At 57.3% G+C, this 18,039-nt stretch overlaps 1 protein-coding gene across 11 annotated transcripts in view; it reads right to left on the bottom strand.

The window, feature by feature from the left end:
• The window catches only part of DGKZ (diacylglycerol kinase zeta), a 42,662-nt gene that overhangs the window by 13,326 nt on the left and 11,297 nt on the right, over positions 1 to 18,039 (bottom strand). For 2 of the 11 annotated variants that reach the window (XM_077114545.1, XM_077114546.1), the window contains exons 1-3: positions 2,908 to 2,980; positions 2,529 to 2,685; positions 92 to 821 (exon numbers count right to left, since the gene is read on the bottom strand). The exons of 4 other annotated variants lie outside the window; for them this stretch is intronic. In XM_077114545.1, the coding sequence (XP_076970660.1) occupies positions 92 to 807 (716 nt within the window). In that variant the 5' untranslated portion in view covers positions 808 to 821; positions 2,529 to 2,685; positions 2,908 to 2,980. Of the gene's footprint in view, positions 1 to 91; positions 2,686 to 2,786; positions 2,981 to 3,122; positions 4,114 to 4,229; positions 4,932 to 18,039 lie in introns of those variants that run through there. 5 more of the 11 variants (XM_077114547.1, XM_077114551.1, XM_077114550.1 and 2 more) reach the window with 5 other exon arrangements.

Here is an 18,039-nt window from a genome sequence, read left to right as displayed (position 1 = left end):
CTGACCTGTTCCTGGACAGCAAAAGCCTCCATTCCTGTGCTCTGGGCCCTGGAGGCCACGCCTGTCGCCTCGATGACCCAGCTATACCTACACAAGCGGGGAGCTCCAGGCCTGCAGTCCTGCCGACTTGAGCCGTACGGCCACCTGGCGCCTGCGGGACAGCAGGTGCCTGCGGCCAGGTGTCACAGGGCCCACGGCTCTTCGGCCACCAGGGCCACGGTTGTGGCCAGAGGGACGCGGCTGGCTGAGACGCCGATAGCAGCCATGCAGGCCCCACAGGGTGCAGTCGACCGCCACGTCGGCGGGGAGCAGGGTTGAGGGGGCTCGGCGCCGGCGCAGGCGGAAGGGCAGCAGGGGCCAGGCACCCGGGGTCGGGGGTGGCCCTGGTCTCTCGGTGCCCGGCTGGGTGGCGCGCAAGGTACCAGCAGCCACTTCCTCCCCCTCCTCCTCCTCTTCCCTCATGCCCGCCAGCCCGTCCAGTAGCAGGGGCGTGCCCAGGAGCCGGGCCCCACCAGAGGTGGGCTGGGGAGGGGGCACCTTGTTCACGGCGAAGCGGGGGTTGCAGGCAGGGGGTGCGGTGCTGGAGCGCCGGCGGCTGGCACCCCGGGTCCCTACCCCGCAGCCCGGCAGGCAACCCAGGAGCTGTGCGCTGGAGCGGCGCCGCTGGGCTAGCGAGGAGGAGGCCTGGCCGGCAGGGGAGCGGCGCCGAGCCTTGCCCGTGGGCAGCCCCACACCACTGAGCCGCTGCTGCCCCTCTCCGGGGTCTGGCGCCTTCCGCTGGAAGTGCTTCCTAAAGAGGGTCTCCATGGAGGGGCAGGTGGCTGTTGGCACAGAGACCGGGAGCATCAGGGGCGGGGCCACGGCTCACCCTGTGCCCAGGAGCTGTTCACAGCCTGTGCCGAGAGCAGAGAAGGGCACCTGGGAGGCGGGAGAAGGACCATGCGCTCCAGCCTCCCTAACTGGGGGCTGGAGGGAAGCCTGCACCTAGGGCCGCGGGACGGGCAGACGCATTCCCAGGTGTTAACGGGCAGGACAGGGTCCCCTACCAGGCACCGTAACCCACAGCGCCCTAGGCTGAAAGACCGCAACTCCTTTGCCAGAAGCCGATGGAAAAGAAAAGAAAAAGGAAGCTGAGCGCCTAGAGTCCAAAGTCCCAGTTAAGACCTGCCTGGATGGAGGGTGGGGCCTGGGGCAAGGCTTTCCCTCTCATCCAGCCTTTGTTTGGCCAACGATATGGGGCAGGTTAGGTGTACCCCCCCCCACCCCCCGCCTGGGACACAGCATTAACCAAGCCCCGGTAACAAATGAGGCTCCCCGAGGAGGAACTTGGTCCTGAGAAGACCCCCAGACTCTCTTGGCCTCTGTTTGGGGTCAGGCTGAGGGTGGCACCCAGAAACAGGAAGGGTCTAACGTGTAACTTAGAGACCAAAGGACCCGGGGAAATCAGGCCCTCGGAGAACGCAGGAAGAGGGGGGTAGAGCCAGCCCAGCCTTCACCCAGGGGGACTTGGAACAGGAGGCAGCAGGAGGTTTGGGTGCACGTGGCCTGAGTCTCACCTTCGGACGCTAGAGGCGTGCTACGCGTGTCAAGCTCCAGGCAGAGCCTGAACCCCCCAGCTCTGCTGTGAAGGGAGCCTGTGAATGGCACATCTGCCGAGGGTCCTGAGGCCAGAAGCCCAACTCCCAAATCCCCAACACGGAGCCACCCCGAGGGTGCCCCTTCGCCCTGCCCCTGCGGGCATCCGTGCTCGAACCACCCTTAGGGCCCTATCCTGGAGAACACGTGCTCCTTCCTTCACCTGCTCACCTACTCCCTGCCCCTCCTTCGCAGGCCACCGGGCCCAGGGCCTCCACTTTTCCCAGCAGTTGGAGACAGGCAGGAAGCCTGGTAAAATTCAGGGTGGCGACACCTCCAGGAAGCCACAGGGAGGCCCGAGTCACAGCCATGGGTCGGTACCACCTGAAGCTACCAGGAGAAGTACCTCTGCCTGCTGAGGGCTTGGCAGCCATTAGGCAGGTAGTTGGGCACCCCGGACAAGTGGTGGGCAGAAAGGGAGACGCAGGTGGAGCTGACGGGCTTGGGGAGTTGGGCTTGGCCTGTACGTCTCGCGCCCACTCCCCCCACCCACACACTGTCTTCATTTGCCACTGGACCCTGTGGGTCAGGGCAGGCAGCCCCAGGCCCGAGCCCTAGGCAGGGGAATGGACGGGTGGCAGGCAGGGCACAGTGGTGCAGGGGCAGTCAGCGCCTGCCCAGCTCCTGGTCCCTGCCTTCACAGGCCCAGCCCTGCAGGCGGCCAAAGAAAGGGTGGCACGGCCTTCTCACTCCCCACTCAAAGGGGGCGGGAGGGCAGGTGTGGACAGGGCCCCGGCCACATCTGAAGGGCACTCTCACAGTAACAACGTTACCCAGGAGCTGAGCCGAGACCTCTGCGAACGTTTCTACCACTTCATACGTCCCCACCACCCAGCGCGGTGGCCCTGTGCTGTGCAAGCTCCTGGTGAGGAAGCCGCGGCGCAGTGACCTGCCTGAGCCCACCGCTAGTCCTTGCAGAGCTGTGGGGTCACGTGAGCCTAGCTGACCGCAAAGCCTGCCTCTTGCGCTCTGGAGGCGGGTGCAGCATGAGGCATCTTTCCTCTTGGACTGCAAGGCGGGGTGAAGGCGGGACAGGGCCAAGGAAGGGAGCTGTCATAGAAAAAACAATTGCCCCGTTTCCTCAGCACCTGCTGGGTGACAGGCCTGGGCTAACGAGCTCTTTTGGCACCACCAAGGCAAGGGGAACTGACCGCCTAGCTGCCGCACGTCCCTGGTCTGGCCCGGCCACTCTGGGATCTGCCCAGTGTCCCGCCTGCCCACCACTGCTGGGCACTGGCAGGAGCACGCCCCGAGGGTGTCGGCTTTCCGCACCTGTCTGGTCAGGCTGCCTGGGAACCGCTGCCCAGCCTGGAGGAGATGAGTCACCCGGACACACGGCCTGATGCTGGTGTCAACCAGAAAACAAAGGCCACAGTCAGCAAGGGGGGGGGCTGCAGGCTCCCTGGGCGGCAGTATGTGGGGCCCTGCTGCGGCCCCAGGCCCACCTCGGCAAGAAAAGCCCGGAGGAAGAGGCCGACTGCTCACACCTGGAAGGAGAGGAGAGGCGGAGGGGCAGCTCCCAGGTGCACCCCAGCTCTGCCTACACACTGGGCAGAGACCTCCCTGGCTGGCTTCCTACGGTGCGGGCAGTCTACAGTGGACCACAAGCAGGCAGGCCTGAGCCTATGCGGCGTGTGACCACGTGGAAAGTTGTCCCCTCCTGGCCCTGGTTTCCTTGAGAAGGCCGTTAGTGGGCTGACGGACATCCTCTGACAAGCTCGCTTGCCTGGCACTCCTCCAAGGCCCCGGGTTCCTGTTCCTCGGATCTCCATGGAAACCCGTGTCCTCTGGTCAGTGACCGCCCGACTCCTGACTTCCTGTCTCTGCTGAGGTCTCTCCTGGGTCTGGCCACTCAGCCCTGGCCTTTCCCCAGAGCACAGCTCTGGGCAGCAGTGTCTCTCCATTTCACGCTCTCTGTCACCTCCAACACACCCCAGAGTGCATGGCAAGGTCATCAAAGCAGGCCCCCAGGCATCTGACACCAAGAGCACAGTAAACGGCTGCCTCCTGGCTTTGTGTCCAGGGGCCTGGGGGGACCCCAAAGGGGACAGGATGGGAAAGGACTCATGCGGCCCATCGACCTCTAGCGGGCTGTTGGGACTTGGGGGAGGGACACAGGCCTGGTGGAGTCTGCCCCCTCCAATTGATAAACGGCAGCCTGCGTGGCTGTGAGCTGCTGAGCCAAGGCAGCTGGCTGTGGGGGAGAGGGCCAAGCACCCAGCTTCACTGGCATGGGCTGGAGGACAGGGCCCCTAGCCCCCACCCAGACCAGCCTCACAGCCCCTACTGTGAGGAGAAAAGCCCAAGGGTCTTGGAATCCTACACCTGCCATTTACCACCATGGTATCACGAGCCCATCAGCTAACCTTCCAGTCTGGGTTTCCTCATCTGCAAAACATTCAGGCACGATGACAGACGTAAAGGGCCTGACAATACCTGGCAGAGTGCAGGGCCACGGCGGACCCATCACCTGCAGTGGGCACAAAGGTGCGTGGACTGTGCTTCCCATGGCGGGGGTGGGAACCCAAGAAAGAGAAGTAAGAGTGCCTAGGAGGCCACCACCCACCCATGAGGAACACGGCAGCCAGTGTCACCTGGACGTCTGTTCATGCTGCAAGGATGCCTTCAGTCCCTGGGAGCACCCAGATCCCCCCAGCTCCTCCACAGGCGCTTGCACAGGCTGCCCCATGGGATTGGGCCAGAGTGCCCACTCCACGTGTGGGCAGGGGCCGAGACCCTCTCTGCTCAGTGAAGGCTGGGGATGGTGCACGGTGACCCCACTTCCAGTGCACCAGGGCCTGGGGCTGCTGGTCAAAAGCCACCCCAGGCTGCCCTGCTCCCACAGGCCCTGGGGCAGGAGCAGGGACGGCTGGAAGGCCTGGGGTGGCTGGCAAGGCAGGGCCCCGACTCCCCCAAGGCTTCTACTTGCTGAGCAGAGTCTGCCCCAGACAGAACCGCACAGCTGGGCCACAGGGAGCACTGGGCTGGGTGTGCGGGAGCGACGAGCAGACCGCTAAGGGTGACAGCACCCCTCTGCTATCAGCTCCAGACCGCCAGCAGAGAGAACCCTCACTGGGATGATGGCACCAGAGCCCGAGCCCACCTCAACCCACCCCTCCCACAGACCCACCCAGGGGGAGGGAGGGAGAAGGAAGAGCCAGAGGAAGCCCCCTTTTGACCTGGTCTGGAAGGCAGGGCAGCAGTCAGGAGGTGGGCGGGTGGGGGCTGGGGGCCCCGCAGGCAGCGCCCCGCACTGCTCCAGCTCACAGCAGAGCAAGTCCTAGTTTGGACAGTGAGCGGCGGTGGCGGCTGCGCCTCTGCCCCCTCCCCCCGCCACCCTCCCCCCAGCCTGAGACAGCCGTTATGAAAATAACCCGTTTGGTAACCGACGGCACTTCCTCTCCAGCAGCGGCTCCAAGCCCTGCAGCGAGCAGGCGGCGGGTGGGCGGCTGAACCGGCACACTTGCGCACGCACGAGCCTCGCCTCCTGGCTCCTTCTCCCACCGTTCCCAGAGCCAGGCTGAGCGACAGCCCGGCGGCCTCCCCTCCAGCCTGGTCCCCGGCAGCCCGGCCATGCCCAGACTGCAGGGGGAAACCAGGGGCCTGCGTGAGAACCCCAATGCCTGGGCCTCAGGGGAGGGGAGCCGGCCATTCGCCCTCCTGCTCCCACTGGGCAGGTTTCTCGGGTGCAGGGAAAGGGTCAGAGATGGCTAAGCACACCAGCTCCAGAAAAAGCCACACAAGTAAGCACTGGTGGAGTGTTTCACAGATTACAAAGCACTCCCCACCATGCATTCCCCTGAGCGGGCGGACACCCTCGAGGGGCCGGGCGGGGACTCCTGGTCCAGTCCCTTGGGCCCTGGCTCTGGGCAAGAGGCAGGACGCCCCGGGGGGAGCCCCACACCACACGCTTGCCCCCAGCAGGCTCACCACTCCGGCTCACACTCCTGGGACGGCCCCTGAGGGTCCAGAGCAGCAATCTCAGACTTCCAAATCTCAAGATCCCTTTACACTCTTAAAAATTACACTGAGGATGCCGACGACACTTTGAGTACATTATAGCTCTCAATATTGACCCTGCTAGGAATTAAAACCGAGAACTGTTTGAAAAATCCATTTAAAAACAATAAGCCCACTACATGTTAACATAACACACTTTGGGGGGGGGGGGCGCTGTATTTTTTAAAAAACAAAAAGTTAGAAGAGTGGCATTGTTTTACATTTTTGCAATCTTTAATGTCTGGCTTAACAGAAGACAGCTGGATTCTCCTATCTGCTTCTGCATTCAATCTGTTGCAATATGTTGTTTTGGTTCAAGTATATGAAGAAAATTCTGTCTCACACTGACATCCATTTGATAAAGGGAGGAATATTTTTAATAGTCTTTTCAGAATAATTATAGATATTTTTCGTTGCTACACGCCAAAATATGACAAGAGGCTGTTTCTTAAACGGTTAGCTGCAATGTGGAATCAGAAACAACACTGATGAACTTTTCGATGGTCCATCCTGCACTTTGGAATCTGTGGCATCAAGTAATGGTTATTGGCAAATATTGGTTTATTGAGTTATGCAAGTTTTCCAAATGTTGACAAGTTTCATCATACAACACAATATCAAAAAAGTGACATTTGCCAGCATCACTGAAGATCTCATCAGAAAAGTTCCAGTATCTCCCAAAAGCCCAAATTTCCTCAATGGCAACAAATACTGATCCAGTTGTTCAAATGTCTGCTCGCTTTATTCATTTTCAAGATAATGTCTGCCCAACAGCCCAGTCTGAACAGCGCGCTGACTGTTATTGAGAGTAAAACGGTGTCCCTGACAACAACAAACAGGACAGCCTGCAACTCAAACAGCAGCACAAGAGCTTTTCCTTAAAGTGGCACCACAGTCCAGTCTGTAGTGGAAGCTGATTTTTGTATACTTCCCATTTCTTTGCCAGAATGCTAAAATGATACCTACTCAGGGTCAAGACTCCCAAATCAATCATTTTTATTGCGCTTTTTCTTTTTTACTGCAAACGTGTGGCATGACATGCGCGTGAGTGCCGACTCGCACGTGGTGGGCCGCGGCCTTGACTTGTGCTATGGCTCCAGCAGTTTACCCACCATCGCTTTTTTTTTTAACCTTTTTTTCTATGAAATATAACATATATCCACAATCTCAGGTTTTTCCTTCTAGCTGCTCCAAGACACTGGAGACTAAAATGATTATAATCATTTTATGAATTTGAATATGGACTTTATGAATATAATGATTCAGCAGCAGATTCATTTGTTAAACCCGACCTTCTCCATATATAATGCCACCATCACCTTTGATCATTCTCCCACTCTTCAGGTGTATTTGGGCTATGGCCATTCTAAGTTCTCCATGTTGGAAGGGACTGTCAGTAATAAGGGCTAGGGGGATGGAACTAGCTGATGTGCTGGAGAGGCTGCGCCCTCCGCATTTCAGGACTTATCTGGTCCAGGGGTCCATCTGGAAGTTGTAGGTTTCTGGAAAGTTGCCACAGTGCCTGGAACCTTTGCAGAACCTCTGAAAGAGTGCTGGGTGTTCTGCAGGGTTAACAGGAGCAGTTTGGGTTGGGGTCTGGCAAACCCTGGTAATCAGCATTCCAGCTGAAGCTTGTGTAAGAGCAGCCTCCACACTGGGAACCCCTGATTCTCACTCAGGTTGGATTGTACGATGTGCAAAAACTGTTTAAAAATTAACAGAGAGATAACAAGAGCTGGGGGAAATGTGGAGAAAGAGACGCACTATTCATTGTTGGCTGTGAAGAAGAGAGGCGCAGCCCCTCGGAAGGCACTGCGGTGACCACAGGAGGCCAGGGGTGGGGTTACCATTGGACCCTGGAACCCCGATGCTGGATATATACCTGGAGGAATTGAGGGTGGGGACACCAATGGACATTTGCACACCGGTGTTTCTGGCCACGGCATTCACAATTCTCAACAGATGGAGGTGGCCTAAGGGTGCAACGACCGAGGGATGGAAGGGGGAACTGTGGTGTGTACATGGACTACTGAGCAGCTGAAAGAAGGAATGAAGTTGTGAGGCATGCAGCTAAGTGAATGAACCTTGAGGACAGTACGCCGAATGAAATGTCAGAGACAGAAAGATAAATATCATCATGCCCCACACATACGGACTAACTAATATACAAACCCGGAGAACTGAAATGGAGGGACCGGGGCCTATTGTAAAGGTTCCGAGATTGCAAGCTCTAACAGCAGTCACATCTATTCCAAAGTTGTAACTGTTATTTCTAAATTCTGAGATATTGAGCTATTTGTGTATAATCTGGTCATTCCCTGGAACTTCGTGGATTTGTGTAACATCTGAGACTCAGAACTACAGCTCTGAAAGTCAACATTAGCCCATACAACAACTGTATAAAAAGTTGAAAACGTGATCGGACTTCACCTAGAGATATGAATGAAGTTGATCTGGACAGGACTAAGGCAAGCCAGACTAAAGGGTAAAGGATGATATGGTCTCTATTTTAAAATTTCAACTTCTGTGTGAGACCAAAGGCAGAGATGTTTATTTGGTACAAAATTTATATTTTTGGTAGCGCATTATCTAATTTAACTTGTATTAATTGTGTTCATTCAAACACTGTAATTACATGGAATCCTGACCAGGGTGTGAGATGTCGTTGGTTTGTCCAGGTTAGCGTGATGTCCCGATAGATCCCAGAGTAATTCGGGCAGAGAATAAAAAAGTATTTGCAAAGTCCCCTTGGGAGACTGGGGAGAAAGGAGGAAACATTAAACTTCCCCATCTGGGGAATTCCTGATATTCTTGCAAGTAATGGGAACAACCAAATCAATAGGGAGACCTTGATATTGGGGTTTGTCCCCATGAATCCTGCAAAGGACAGGCTAGGCCTAGCTAAGATTACGCCTAAGAGTCACCCCCAGAGAACCTCTTTTGCGCTCAGATGTGGCCTCTCTCTAAGCCAACTCGGCAAGTGAACTCACTGCCCTCCCCCCCCACATGGGACATGACTCCTAGGGGTGTAAATCTCCCTGACAACGTAGGACAGAAATCCCAGGATGAGCCAGGACCTGGCATCATTGGATTGAGAAAGACTTCCTGACCAAAAGGGGGGACAAAAGAAATGAGACAAAATAAAGTCTCAGTGGCTGAGAGATTTCAAACAGCTGAGAGGTTACCCTGCAGGTTATTCTTCTGCATTATACAGACATCCCTTTTTAGTTTATGGTGTATTAGAGTGGCTGGAGAGAAGTGCCTGAAACTGTTGAGCTGTGTTCCAGCAGTTCTTGATTCTTGAAGACGACTATATAATGATACAGCTTTTACAATGTGAGTGTGTGATTGTGAAAACCTTGTGGGTCATGCTCCATTTATCCAGGATACAGACAGATGAGTAAAAAAATAAGGACAAAAAATAAATAAATAATGGGGGGGCGCCAGGATAAAGGGTAAAAAAATATTGGGTAGATTACAATACTAGTGATCAATGAGAGCGAGGGGTAAGAGGTACAGGATGCATGGATTTTTTTCTTTTTTATTTCTTTTTCTGGAGTGATGCAAATATTCTAAAAATGATCACGATGATGAACACACAACTAGGTGATGATATTGTGAGCCAGGGATTGCACACTTTGGATGAACTGTATGACACATGAAAATATCTCAATCAAAACACTAAAAAAAAAGTAGGCTCCAGAATAGCTTCTCAACTCTATGTGAACTCTACCACTGATACCTTATTTGTCACACTTCTTTTCCCCCTTTTGGTCAGGATGGCATTGTTGATCCCACGGTGCCAGGGCCGGACTCATCCCTGGGAGTCATACCCCACACCAGGGAGACTTTCACCCCTGGGTGTCATGTCCCTTGCAGGAGGGTGGGCAATGATTTCACTTGCAGAGTTTCTACCATTGCTTTTTTACCATCAGTACAAATATTAGCAAAGCAAAAAAGGCAAATAATGCCTTTGTATTACTACGAAAATGGCTTAAACCTCACCAATTTCTCACAGAGCCTAGGGCATCTGCCGCACCACTACAGGTTCAGAGTGACTTCCAAACCCCGCAGCCGCCTGGCAGATGTGGCTCTTGTAGTGTGGCACTAACTGGACCTTCTGAGCCTTGACGCAAACCCTGGGTTCTAACCAAGCCGATCTCTTCTCCCATGCCCATCTGGCAGGGCCCAAGCTCTCTGCTGTGCCCTGTACATGGCAGTCCTTCCGCCCGGTCTGCAGGTTCCCCTCCCCATCTCGACACAGCTGCTCCAGCCACAAGCACATCACTCCGGGTCATCACTCCACACCGCCCATCTGGGTCCTCTGCCGCCGGATCCTAGAAGTCCCCATTCCTCCAAATCCATAAACCGCGTTTCCCCTCCAGATCACTAGCTCCCAGGGGGCATGCAGCCAGGTCTAGTGCATCTGGGTGTGCCCAGCACAACGCCTGGCAGAGAGTCCAGTGTTTACCACCGATCCACTCAGGAAGGAGGGTAAGGAACTCTGTGGGGAGGGCCCGGAGCCTGACAGGAAGGAAAGGGCCTCCTCCACCTGGGTGCTGCATGTGAGAGCTGACCTCAAGGCCCAGGCGGGCCCAGGCCACTTCTCTGTTGGACACAGAGGGATGGCACCAACCTCTGTTTTTGCAACTACCTTCCTCTCTTCTCCAGAGGACCCCAAGACTGAGAGTCAGAGGCCCCCTTCTAGGCTGGGCGCCACTGCCCACTCTATGCCTTCCACGGCTCTCCTCAGGAACGCTGCCCAGCAACACAAAGTCATAGGGTGAGGGTGGCAGGCAAGGAAGGGAAGAAGGGACCTCCTCAGATGCTTGGGGCTGGGCTAGGGACCCTAACTGAGTGCTCTAGCTTCTTCCTTCGCCCGGCTCAGGGTCTGGCCCTGGAGGCCCTGGAGAAACGCTTGTGGAATGAATGAATGACTCATTTCTTCAGAACCTCCCCTCCAAGCCAGCCTCCCGCTGCCCCCAGAATTTCCTCTAGAGCACCCACTCACCCTGCACCAGCTCTCCACCGTCTGCTGAGCAAAAGCCTGGGTCTCAGCCACAGGCCGCCCAGCTCCTCTCTTGCCTCTCGTCAGATATTTCAACATTTTATTTAACATATACTTACATAACTCCTGCCTGTGCCAGGTGCTGTTTTGCTTTACAAATATTAACTCATTTAATCCTCATAAAAATTAATAGTCAGTACTATTGTCCCCATTTTACAGATGAGGGAACTGAGGCATAAAGAGATTAACTAACTTGCCCAAGGTCACACAGGTAGTAAGTGGCAGGGCTGGGATTCAAACCTGGGCTCTGCTCCACAGTCAGGTGCTCAGCCCTCCACTCTGTGCCTCCACACGCTTCTGTTGAACAAAACACTAGTGGGTCCCTTTTCATGCCTCTATACTTTGCCCCTGGTGAACAGCACTCCCGTCTTCTGCTTGGTGAGCTCTCCCTCGTCCCCCCACACACACCTCTTAAGGAATTTCCTCGCCGCCTCTCCCTGGGGTTGCAAAGCTCCACGCTCAGGCGCTGGTGGGGATCTGCTCCAACAGCACGGGTGACAGGTCTGGGCTCCCCAGACTGTGAGCCCTGGGACCACACACGGCTCCTAATTGCATCCCCAGGGTCTCAAGCACTTGACGCGGTTTGAGAAGTGAATGGAGGTAAAAGTGATCCCTCTGGGCTTATGTCCACGGATCACCTTCGGGAGGCACAGGGACCCAGCAGCGAGCCACTCCTGAGGTCTCCCTGCCAGCGCTGGGTGGGCAGGTGGCTGGGCTGGGCTGAGCACTGGTGTTGCAAAGGCACACACTGAAAGCAGTCCCTGCAGGGGCAGGCCAGTCATGCTCCCTGTATCCCAACGGAGCCCCATGGTGACAAACCCCGCTGGCCCACGTGCCTCTTCTCTTGTGACCACGTCCTCATCCTGCCTTCTCCCACGTCTGCTGGAGACTCCCAGCCCCCTGTCAGGAGCAGCATTCCTCCTTCACCCCTCATTCAACATGTAACTCCCCCTGGCACCTACCAACCATCCGCTCCCTCACCTATTCTTACGTGACCTCCTCTGAGTCAGCTACCAGTCCCCACAGTCCCGCCCACCCCAGGTGGCCCCCACCCAAGCACCTTTCCCACCCCTCATCAGGTACTATGCCTCAAATCTCGGAGAGGTCACAGGGGACTAAGGTAACAGACCTGAAGGGGTTCTGCCTCTACTGGTGACGTGACCTCAAACCAGGTCTCCTAACCTGCACGAGCCGTGATTCCTAAGTTTACCAAAAGCTTAAGGAAAACTCTAGAGGCCTGCAGGTGAAAACAACACTTTGGCAGCATCAAAGCTGCAGATACATACACCCCACAATGAAGCACTGCTGCAAAGAATGCACAAGGAGACGCACCGGGAGCAGTCACCAAAGGACGATGTCGCAGTAAAGCCCAAAGTCACCTGAACATCCATTCACAGGACACCAGACAAGCAAGCTATGGCACCGTGACCAAAACAGAACGCTATTCGGCAGTTAAACCCGACCTGGGGGAGCCCATGGATCAGTCACCGTGAATCCCTAGAACAACACTGAGGAACAAACCTAGTTTCAGAACATGTACAGTTCATCGTTTAATCAAGTTTAGAACCAAACCCAACGGCACTGTACATTGTTATGGGTGCACACCCATATAGAAATTTCTTTAAAGGCTCTGCACACTTTTCTGACTGCGAAACATTTAGCGGTTTTTTTCTTTTTACATGGGCAGGCACCAGGAATCGAACCCGGGTCCTCTGGCATGGCAGGCAAACATTCTTGCCTGCTGAGCCACCATGACCCGCCCCACATTTAGCGTTTTTAAAAAAAGGCCCCTGAGAGCACGGCGCGCGGGGGTAGCCTGGGTCCTCGGGACGGTGGCAGCAGTGGTGGGGCGCGAGCAGCCCCGGCCAGAGAGCACACGGGGCGGGAAGGCCGCCCCAGCTGGAGACCGGAAGGCAGGTCTCCCCGGGGGAAGCCCTCCAGGGCGGGGAGCAGGCGGTGCCAGGGGGTGTCCGTGGGAGCCGGCGCAGGAGCCAGCCTGCCCCTTTCACAACCACCCCCGCCTCCGAAATGTCAGCAAGATGGGAAGGGGCGGCGAGGCAGGCGGCTCAGCGCGGGCGGGGGAGGTGCTGGCGTCGGCTCAGCCCTGGCTCGGGGCGGCCTCCGCGGGGGCGCGCGGAACTGGCACGGGGCCGGCGCTGGGCGGGAAGGGGCCCGGGCTGCGTGCCAAGGAGGCTAGCCCCTGCGCGCGCCCCCCAAGCACCCCTCTACGGGCCACAGCCACCTCCGGCCCCGGGTCTTGTGCGCCCCGCACCTTAAGCAACATAAACAGGCACAGCTTCCCTACACTCCAGCCCGGCTGGGGAGCCACCTGACCCCCGCTCACGGCCCCGCTCCGCCCCCCGGCTCCAGGGTCTCCCCCAGCCCAGCCGTGCGCCCCCTGCCGCGAGGCCCGGGAGCTACCCCTGCGGGTCCAGGAGCAGATCACCTCCCGGGGGTCACTGCATTCCCACGGAGACCAAGAGCTTTCGGTAAACTACCCCTGTGCACCCAAACCCCTTCTCAGGCCCAGGCTCGGGGTGGGGGAAAAATAAAAACAGAAGAGAGAAAAAGAGTGTAAATAAGAAGGACTGCTCGGTATTGTGAAAAGATCCTTGGGTCTGGCTTGGGCGTGAGTAGGGGGCCCCAGCAAGGTCCCGACCTCCCTGTGCCTCGTTTTCCTCCTCTGTACAGGAGAATATACCCTGTACAAGTACAAGGTGGTCAGGGGGATGACGTGAGACTGGCAGGTCTAGAAGCTCCTGGCCGCTGTCACCGAGAAAGATGAGCTGCACACCACTCCCGGGGGCAGGCAAGCAGGGGCAGGTGGGGGTGCCCAGCCCCTCACCCTCGCCCTCCCTGCCCTGGGCCCTCTGCTCTCCACTGGATTCCCTTAAGTGGACAGGGGCTGAGTGGAGGGGCGGCAGAAGGAGAGGTGCCCAAGTGCATGGGGCTCTGACAGTCCGTCTCTGAAACTGCCATCCAAGGCTCCAGCCATGGTCCAAGGCCAACCAGGCCTGAGTGGGCCACCCCGGGGTGGAAGCCTCAGAGCTGGCTTGATGCCCAGACTTGCAGGGGTCCCACATGGCACACGAGGAGGCAGCCAGAGGGAGATAAGGCAGTGCTCAGCAGCACCCACAGAGTGCCCGGCTGAGCTCCACCGGGAAGAAGGGGGCTGGCCAGCTGCGTGCAGCACCCCCCTCCCACAATCAGAGGCCAGCTCCGGTGACAGCAGAGCTCCAGGAGGAGGGGAAGCTGGGAGGCACCAGAGGGGCTCTTAGAAAGCAGGAGGGTTTTGGGGTCCCGTGATGTGGCAAAAATTAACCTGGACCTGGTAGTTGGGAGGCTCAGTCTGAGTCCCAGGCGGCCTCAGAATAGCCCCCGTGAGACCTGGGCCAGGTAAAGGCTGCCTTCCTGGGCCTCAATCCCTAGATGAGGGGAGAGACTAGGCCAGTGCACGCTACCTGCCACATGCTGAGTGGCTCCAGTCCTGCAGTCAGGGTGTGGGCTGACTTGCCGGCAGGGGGGGTTGTAGGCCCACCCACAGTAAAAGCTACTTTGCAGTCCCTGTGCAAAGCTAGGTGGACTAGCGGCCAGGAGCGTGTCCTCTCCCACGGCCCTCCCACAGTGGTGGCTGTCGCCCCCTTGTGCCATTCCAGCGATACTGCAAGGACGGTTCCAGGACAGCTTCTTGACCCTGAAACTTGCCGGGGTGTAAGGGATACAGGCCCCCACTTCTCCTAGGAGCCACCACGCCACCACAGCGCGAGCTTTCCGGCCTAAACTGCCACCCACCTGCTCCTCTACCTGGGAGGATTCTGCTGTGCTCCGCAGAGCTCCAGGAAGCCCGGCTCTCTTGCACTCCTCCAACGCCAGCTGCCTGCACCGACACTCGCTCTGACTAGGGTCGCTCAATCCTTCCTCTGTTCAGGTCTGACAGGACACCCCACTAATGCTCTCTTATGCCAATTCAGAGTCCTGGACAGTTCCACACCCTGGGGTTTGAACTTTGTGGAGGGAAAAAAACGACAAGAATTGACTATCTTCTCCCCCAGTCTCTAACCCATAAGGCAGACAACTCAAGGGCTGGGTGGGAGGGGCCAGGGAAGGGGTGGTGTGGGGGTCAGGGGGTGAGAGAATGCGGCCCTAATTCCCTGACCCTGCAAGCTCCCCGCTCGCTGGCACATGACCTTGTGTGTGGGGCAAACATGGTGAGAACAGATGCACAGCTCAGCCAGAGGCCCCTTCTTCTTTCCAAACTGGCTGGAGCCCAGGGGCCCTGGCTTGGACCCATAGCCTCTGGTCACCTGGGCTGCTCCCAGAGAGCTCGTTGGAGGCGAGAAAAACACCTCCAAGGGGCTCCCTTTGCTCTCAGACATCCTGGCACCAGAGGCCCTCGCCCCTGCGCTCTGGGCATCCCTCAACAGGCCCTCCCCATTCATTCCGAAGCCGCTCAAGCTGCTGCTGGCACCCTCTGCCGGCCTCAACCTGAGGTCCATGCTCGGGAGGGCCAGGTGGCATCACCTCTAAATGGGATCTATTGTCTCAAACTTGTTCCGCAGGTACATGTCCTGCCCTCTGGGAGCATGTGACTGAGCACTGATGAAGGGCAGGGGGAGGCCGAGCAGATGCCCAGGCTCCTGGGGCTCCCTATGTCTAGATGTGCGAGGTGCCAGGTAATTTCTGATGCCCCAGGGTTGTAAGCTGTGTGACCTGCCCAGGGTCAGTCTGCTGGGACCAGGGCAGAGGGTAAGAGCCCTCCCGGTGGGCCCTGGAGGGAGAGAAGATGACAGGTCAACTTTCTTCCCACATCTGAATGACCAACCCTTAGGCCGATAGAATCTGAGTGCAAAGCTCCGGCCCTCCTCAGTTCCAGGAGGAGAATGGAATGCCCTGGGCTTAGGGCAGGGCCAGTACTTCCCCCTCCTCCTCCAGGAGGGGTGGGGTGGGCTGGAGTTGGGGGAGGCAGGATTATGGCTTAACCTTGTGGTTTTGCTGGGCTAAAATAATGACGATGGTAAACTGCTCCCCAGATTCCAAGAGGGTGAAGACAGTGGTGGGGGGCTGGGTGGACATCAAGGAAAAGCCTCTTTAAGGAAGATGCCAAAGAGGCTGCATTCAGAGAAAGGACCAGGGCAGACCAGAAATGGCAGACATGTGGCCCATGTGCCATCGCTATTTCTGCAAAGCTCACAACGCCAGAGCTAAGTGATCATGGAACTCTCCCACGGAGCCAAGGTCCAAATGCAGAATTCTTCTCAGCACGGCTTCGGCAGCCACCACCAATCTATTTGTTATCCTTGATACTCTCTCCTAACTACTGCCCATTCACCTATCAGGGCCCTCAGCACCAAGGCTGGAGATGAGGATTTGGAGTGTGGGGACAGGATGGAGGCAACGCAAGGAAAAGCAAGAGCTAGGAGAGGAGTGTGCAGAGGTCCGGGGGAAAGACGGAGGGCTGGTTTCAGCCGAACACTGAGAACTTTGCTGAGGCTGGCGAGCAGCAGCAAAGGTGGCAGAGTCTAGAGGAGGCACATCAAATGTCTGCCCCCATGAAACCAAGTAAGGGCGAGCGAGGCCAGCACGAGTGGGCATCAGATTCTCTGAGCTCCGGGGGCTGTGGGGGCTTCTCCCCACTGCCCTACCCCCACTCTTACTGGGTTTCCTGAGTGTATTCAATCCTGTAGGTCCACTATTCCCAGCAAGGACCACCACACAGGGGCCACTCCCATCCCTAGGGGACATAATACTGTGGCTCCCAAACTTGGCAGCCTCTTGGAACCACCTGGGAAGCTTTTAAAACTGCCTAAGCCCCACTCCAGACCTGACAGGTCAGACTTACCGAGGATAAAATCTGGGAATCTGTATTTTTTAAAGCTCCCTAGGTCATTGCCATGGGCTGTTTGGGAACCTGGTACAGAAAAAGGGACGCAGGTTTTGGAATCTGACCAACATGAGTTCAAATCACTTGCTATGTGACTGGGCAAATTACTCATCTCTGTAAGCCTGTTCTTCTCATATATAAAAGTGGAGAAATAACACTTATCCTGCTTATTATAGAGAATTATATAAAGGTGCCTGTTGGCTCTCCTGCTCCTCCTCCTCACTCTTCCTCCTGAATGAGCCTAAGGCTCATCCTTACATGCATAAACCCGTGCCCTTCAACAGGGGCACAGCCACAGGTCAAAGTACGCCAACACTAGGTACCCCGTGGGCAGGGACAGGAAGCCTCCAACAGAGCCTGCAAACATGGGAGGCTACATCCTGCAGAGCTGGGTGCAATCTGCTCCATCTTGCAGGGCCGTGGGTGACATAACCGAGGCACTGGAAGCTTTGCTCCCTGCCCTGTTTTAGATGACACCGGAGCCAGTGTGGCTTCACAAGAGCCCACGGAGCTCCATCTGCCAGCGGAGGCATCCAGGTCCCCAGGCATGCCAGCAGCAGCCAGTACAGACACAAAGAGGAGGGCGGTGACTAGGACAAGGCAGGCAAAGGGCACAGGTCAGAATCACACGGACGCCGGCCTGGAGAACAGGAGAAAACCGCCCACGTCATTGGTGGGTAAAACCTACCCTGGGTAGGGACAGGGCAAAGCTCAGGGGGTCCAAATGCCACGCAGCCTGGCAACTGAAAGAAAGGTGGAGGGAGGCCTTGGGCAGACTCCAAGTGGTCAGAGTCCAGTCTGAGGTGGCCCTGGGGTCCTCACTGATTGGCTGCAAGCTCCCTGGCCGCCAGGAGAAGGGCAGGGGTTGTTCAGGAAACAGCCCAGGGAGCCAGGTAGGTGGTCCCGGGGCTCCAGCTTCTCTCACCTTTCTCAGGGCCACACAGGCGGGCAGCGGCACCCGGCCAAGACCCGCGCTCCTGCCACGAGCCGCGCGCACTCAGTCTTTCCACACACACCCCACCCCCCCCCCCCGGTTCCTCACCAGGGTCCTAGTCAAAGCCCTGTCACCAGCACAAGACGGTGCCATGCGGAGTGCTGGGGGAGGGGGCAAGCCGGAACTGTGACAGCCAGCACCGTATCCAGCCTGCAGCCCACCGCACTCCTTTTCCAGAAAAGGGCGGGAGCGGGGGAAGAGCTGCTGACTGCTTGGCAAAGGCAGAGGCTCGAGTCTCCCCACTCATCAGGACCAAGGCAGAGCAAGCTGGCCAGGCACCCCCATTCCCAAGGCGAGCCTTCAAATGCTGAGCCATTAAATCAATGACCGGTGCTCCGCGCCAACCAGGTGTGCCGGGACCGGCGAGGCCCCGCTCTGCAGCTGCCGTGCACCGGCGGGGGGCAACCGGCACCGACGTCCAGGGCTGGCGAGACCCCGAGCTCCAAGGAGAAGGGGAGAGTG

Source organism: Tamandua tetradactyla, chromosome 8 (assembly GCF_023851605.1).
Source record: "Tamandua tetradactyla isolate mTamTet1 chromosome 8, mTamTet1.pri, whole genome shotgun sequence".
NCBI lineage: Eukaryota > Metazoa > Chordata > Mammalia > Pilosa > Myrmecophagidae > Tamandua > Tamandua tetradactyla.
This window is presented reverse-complemented; position numbering and strand designations above follow the sequence as displayed.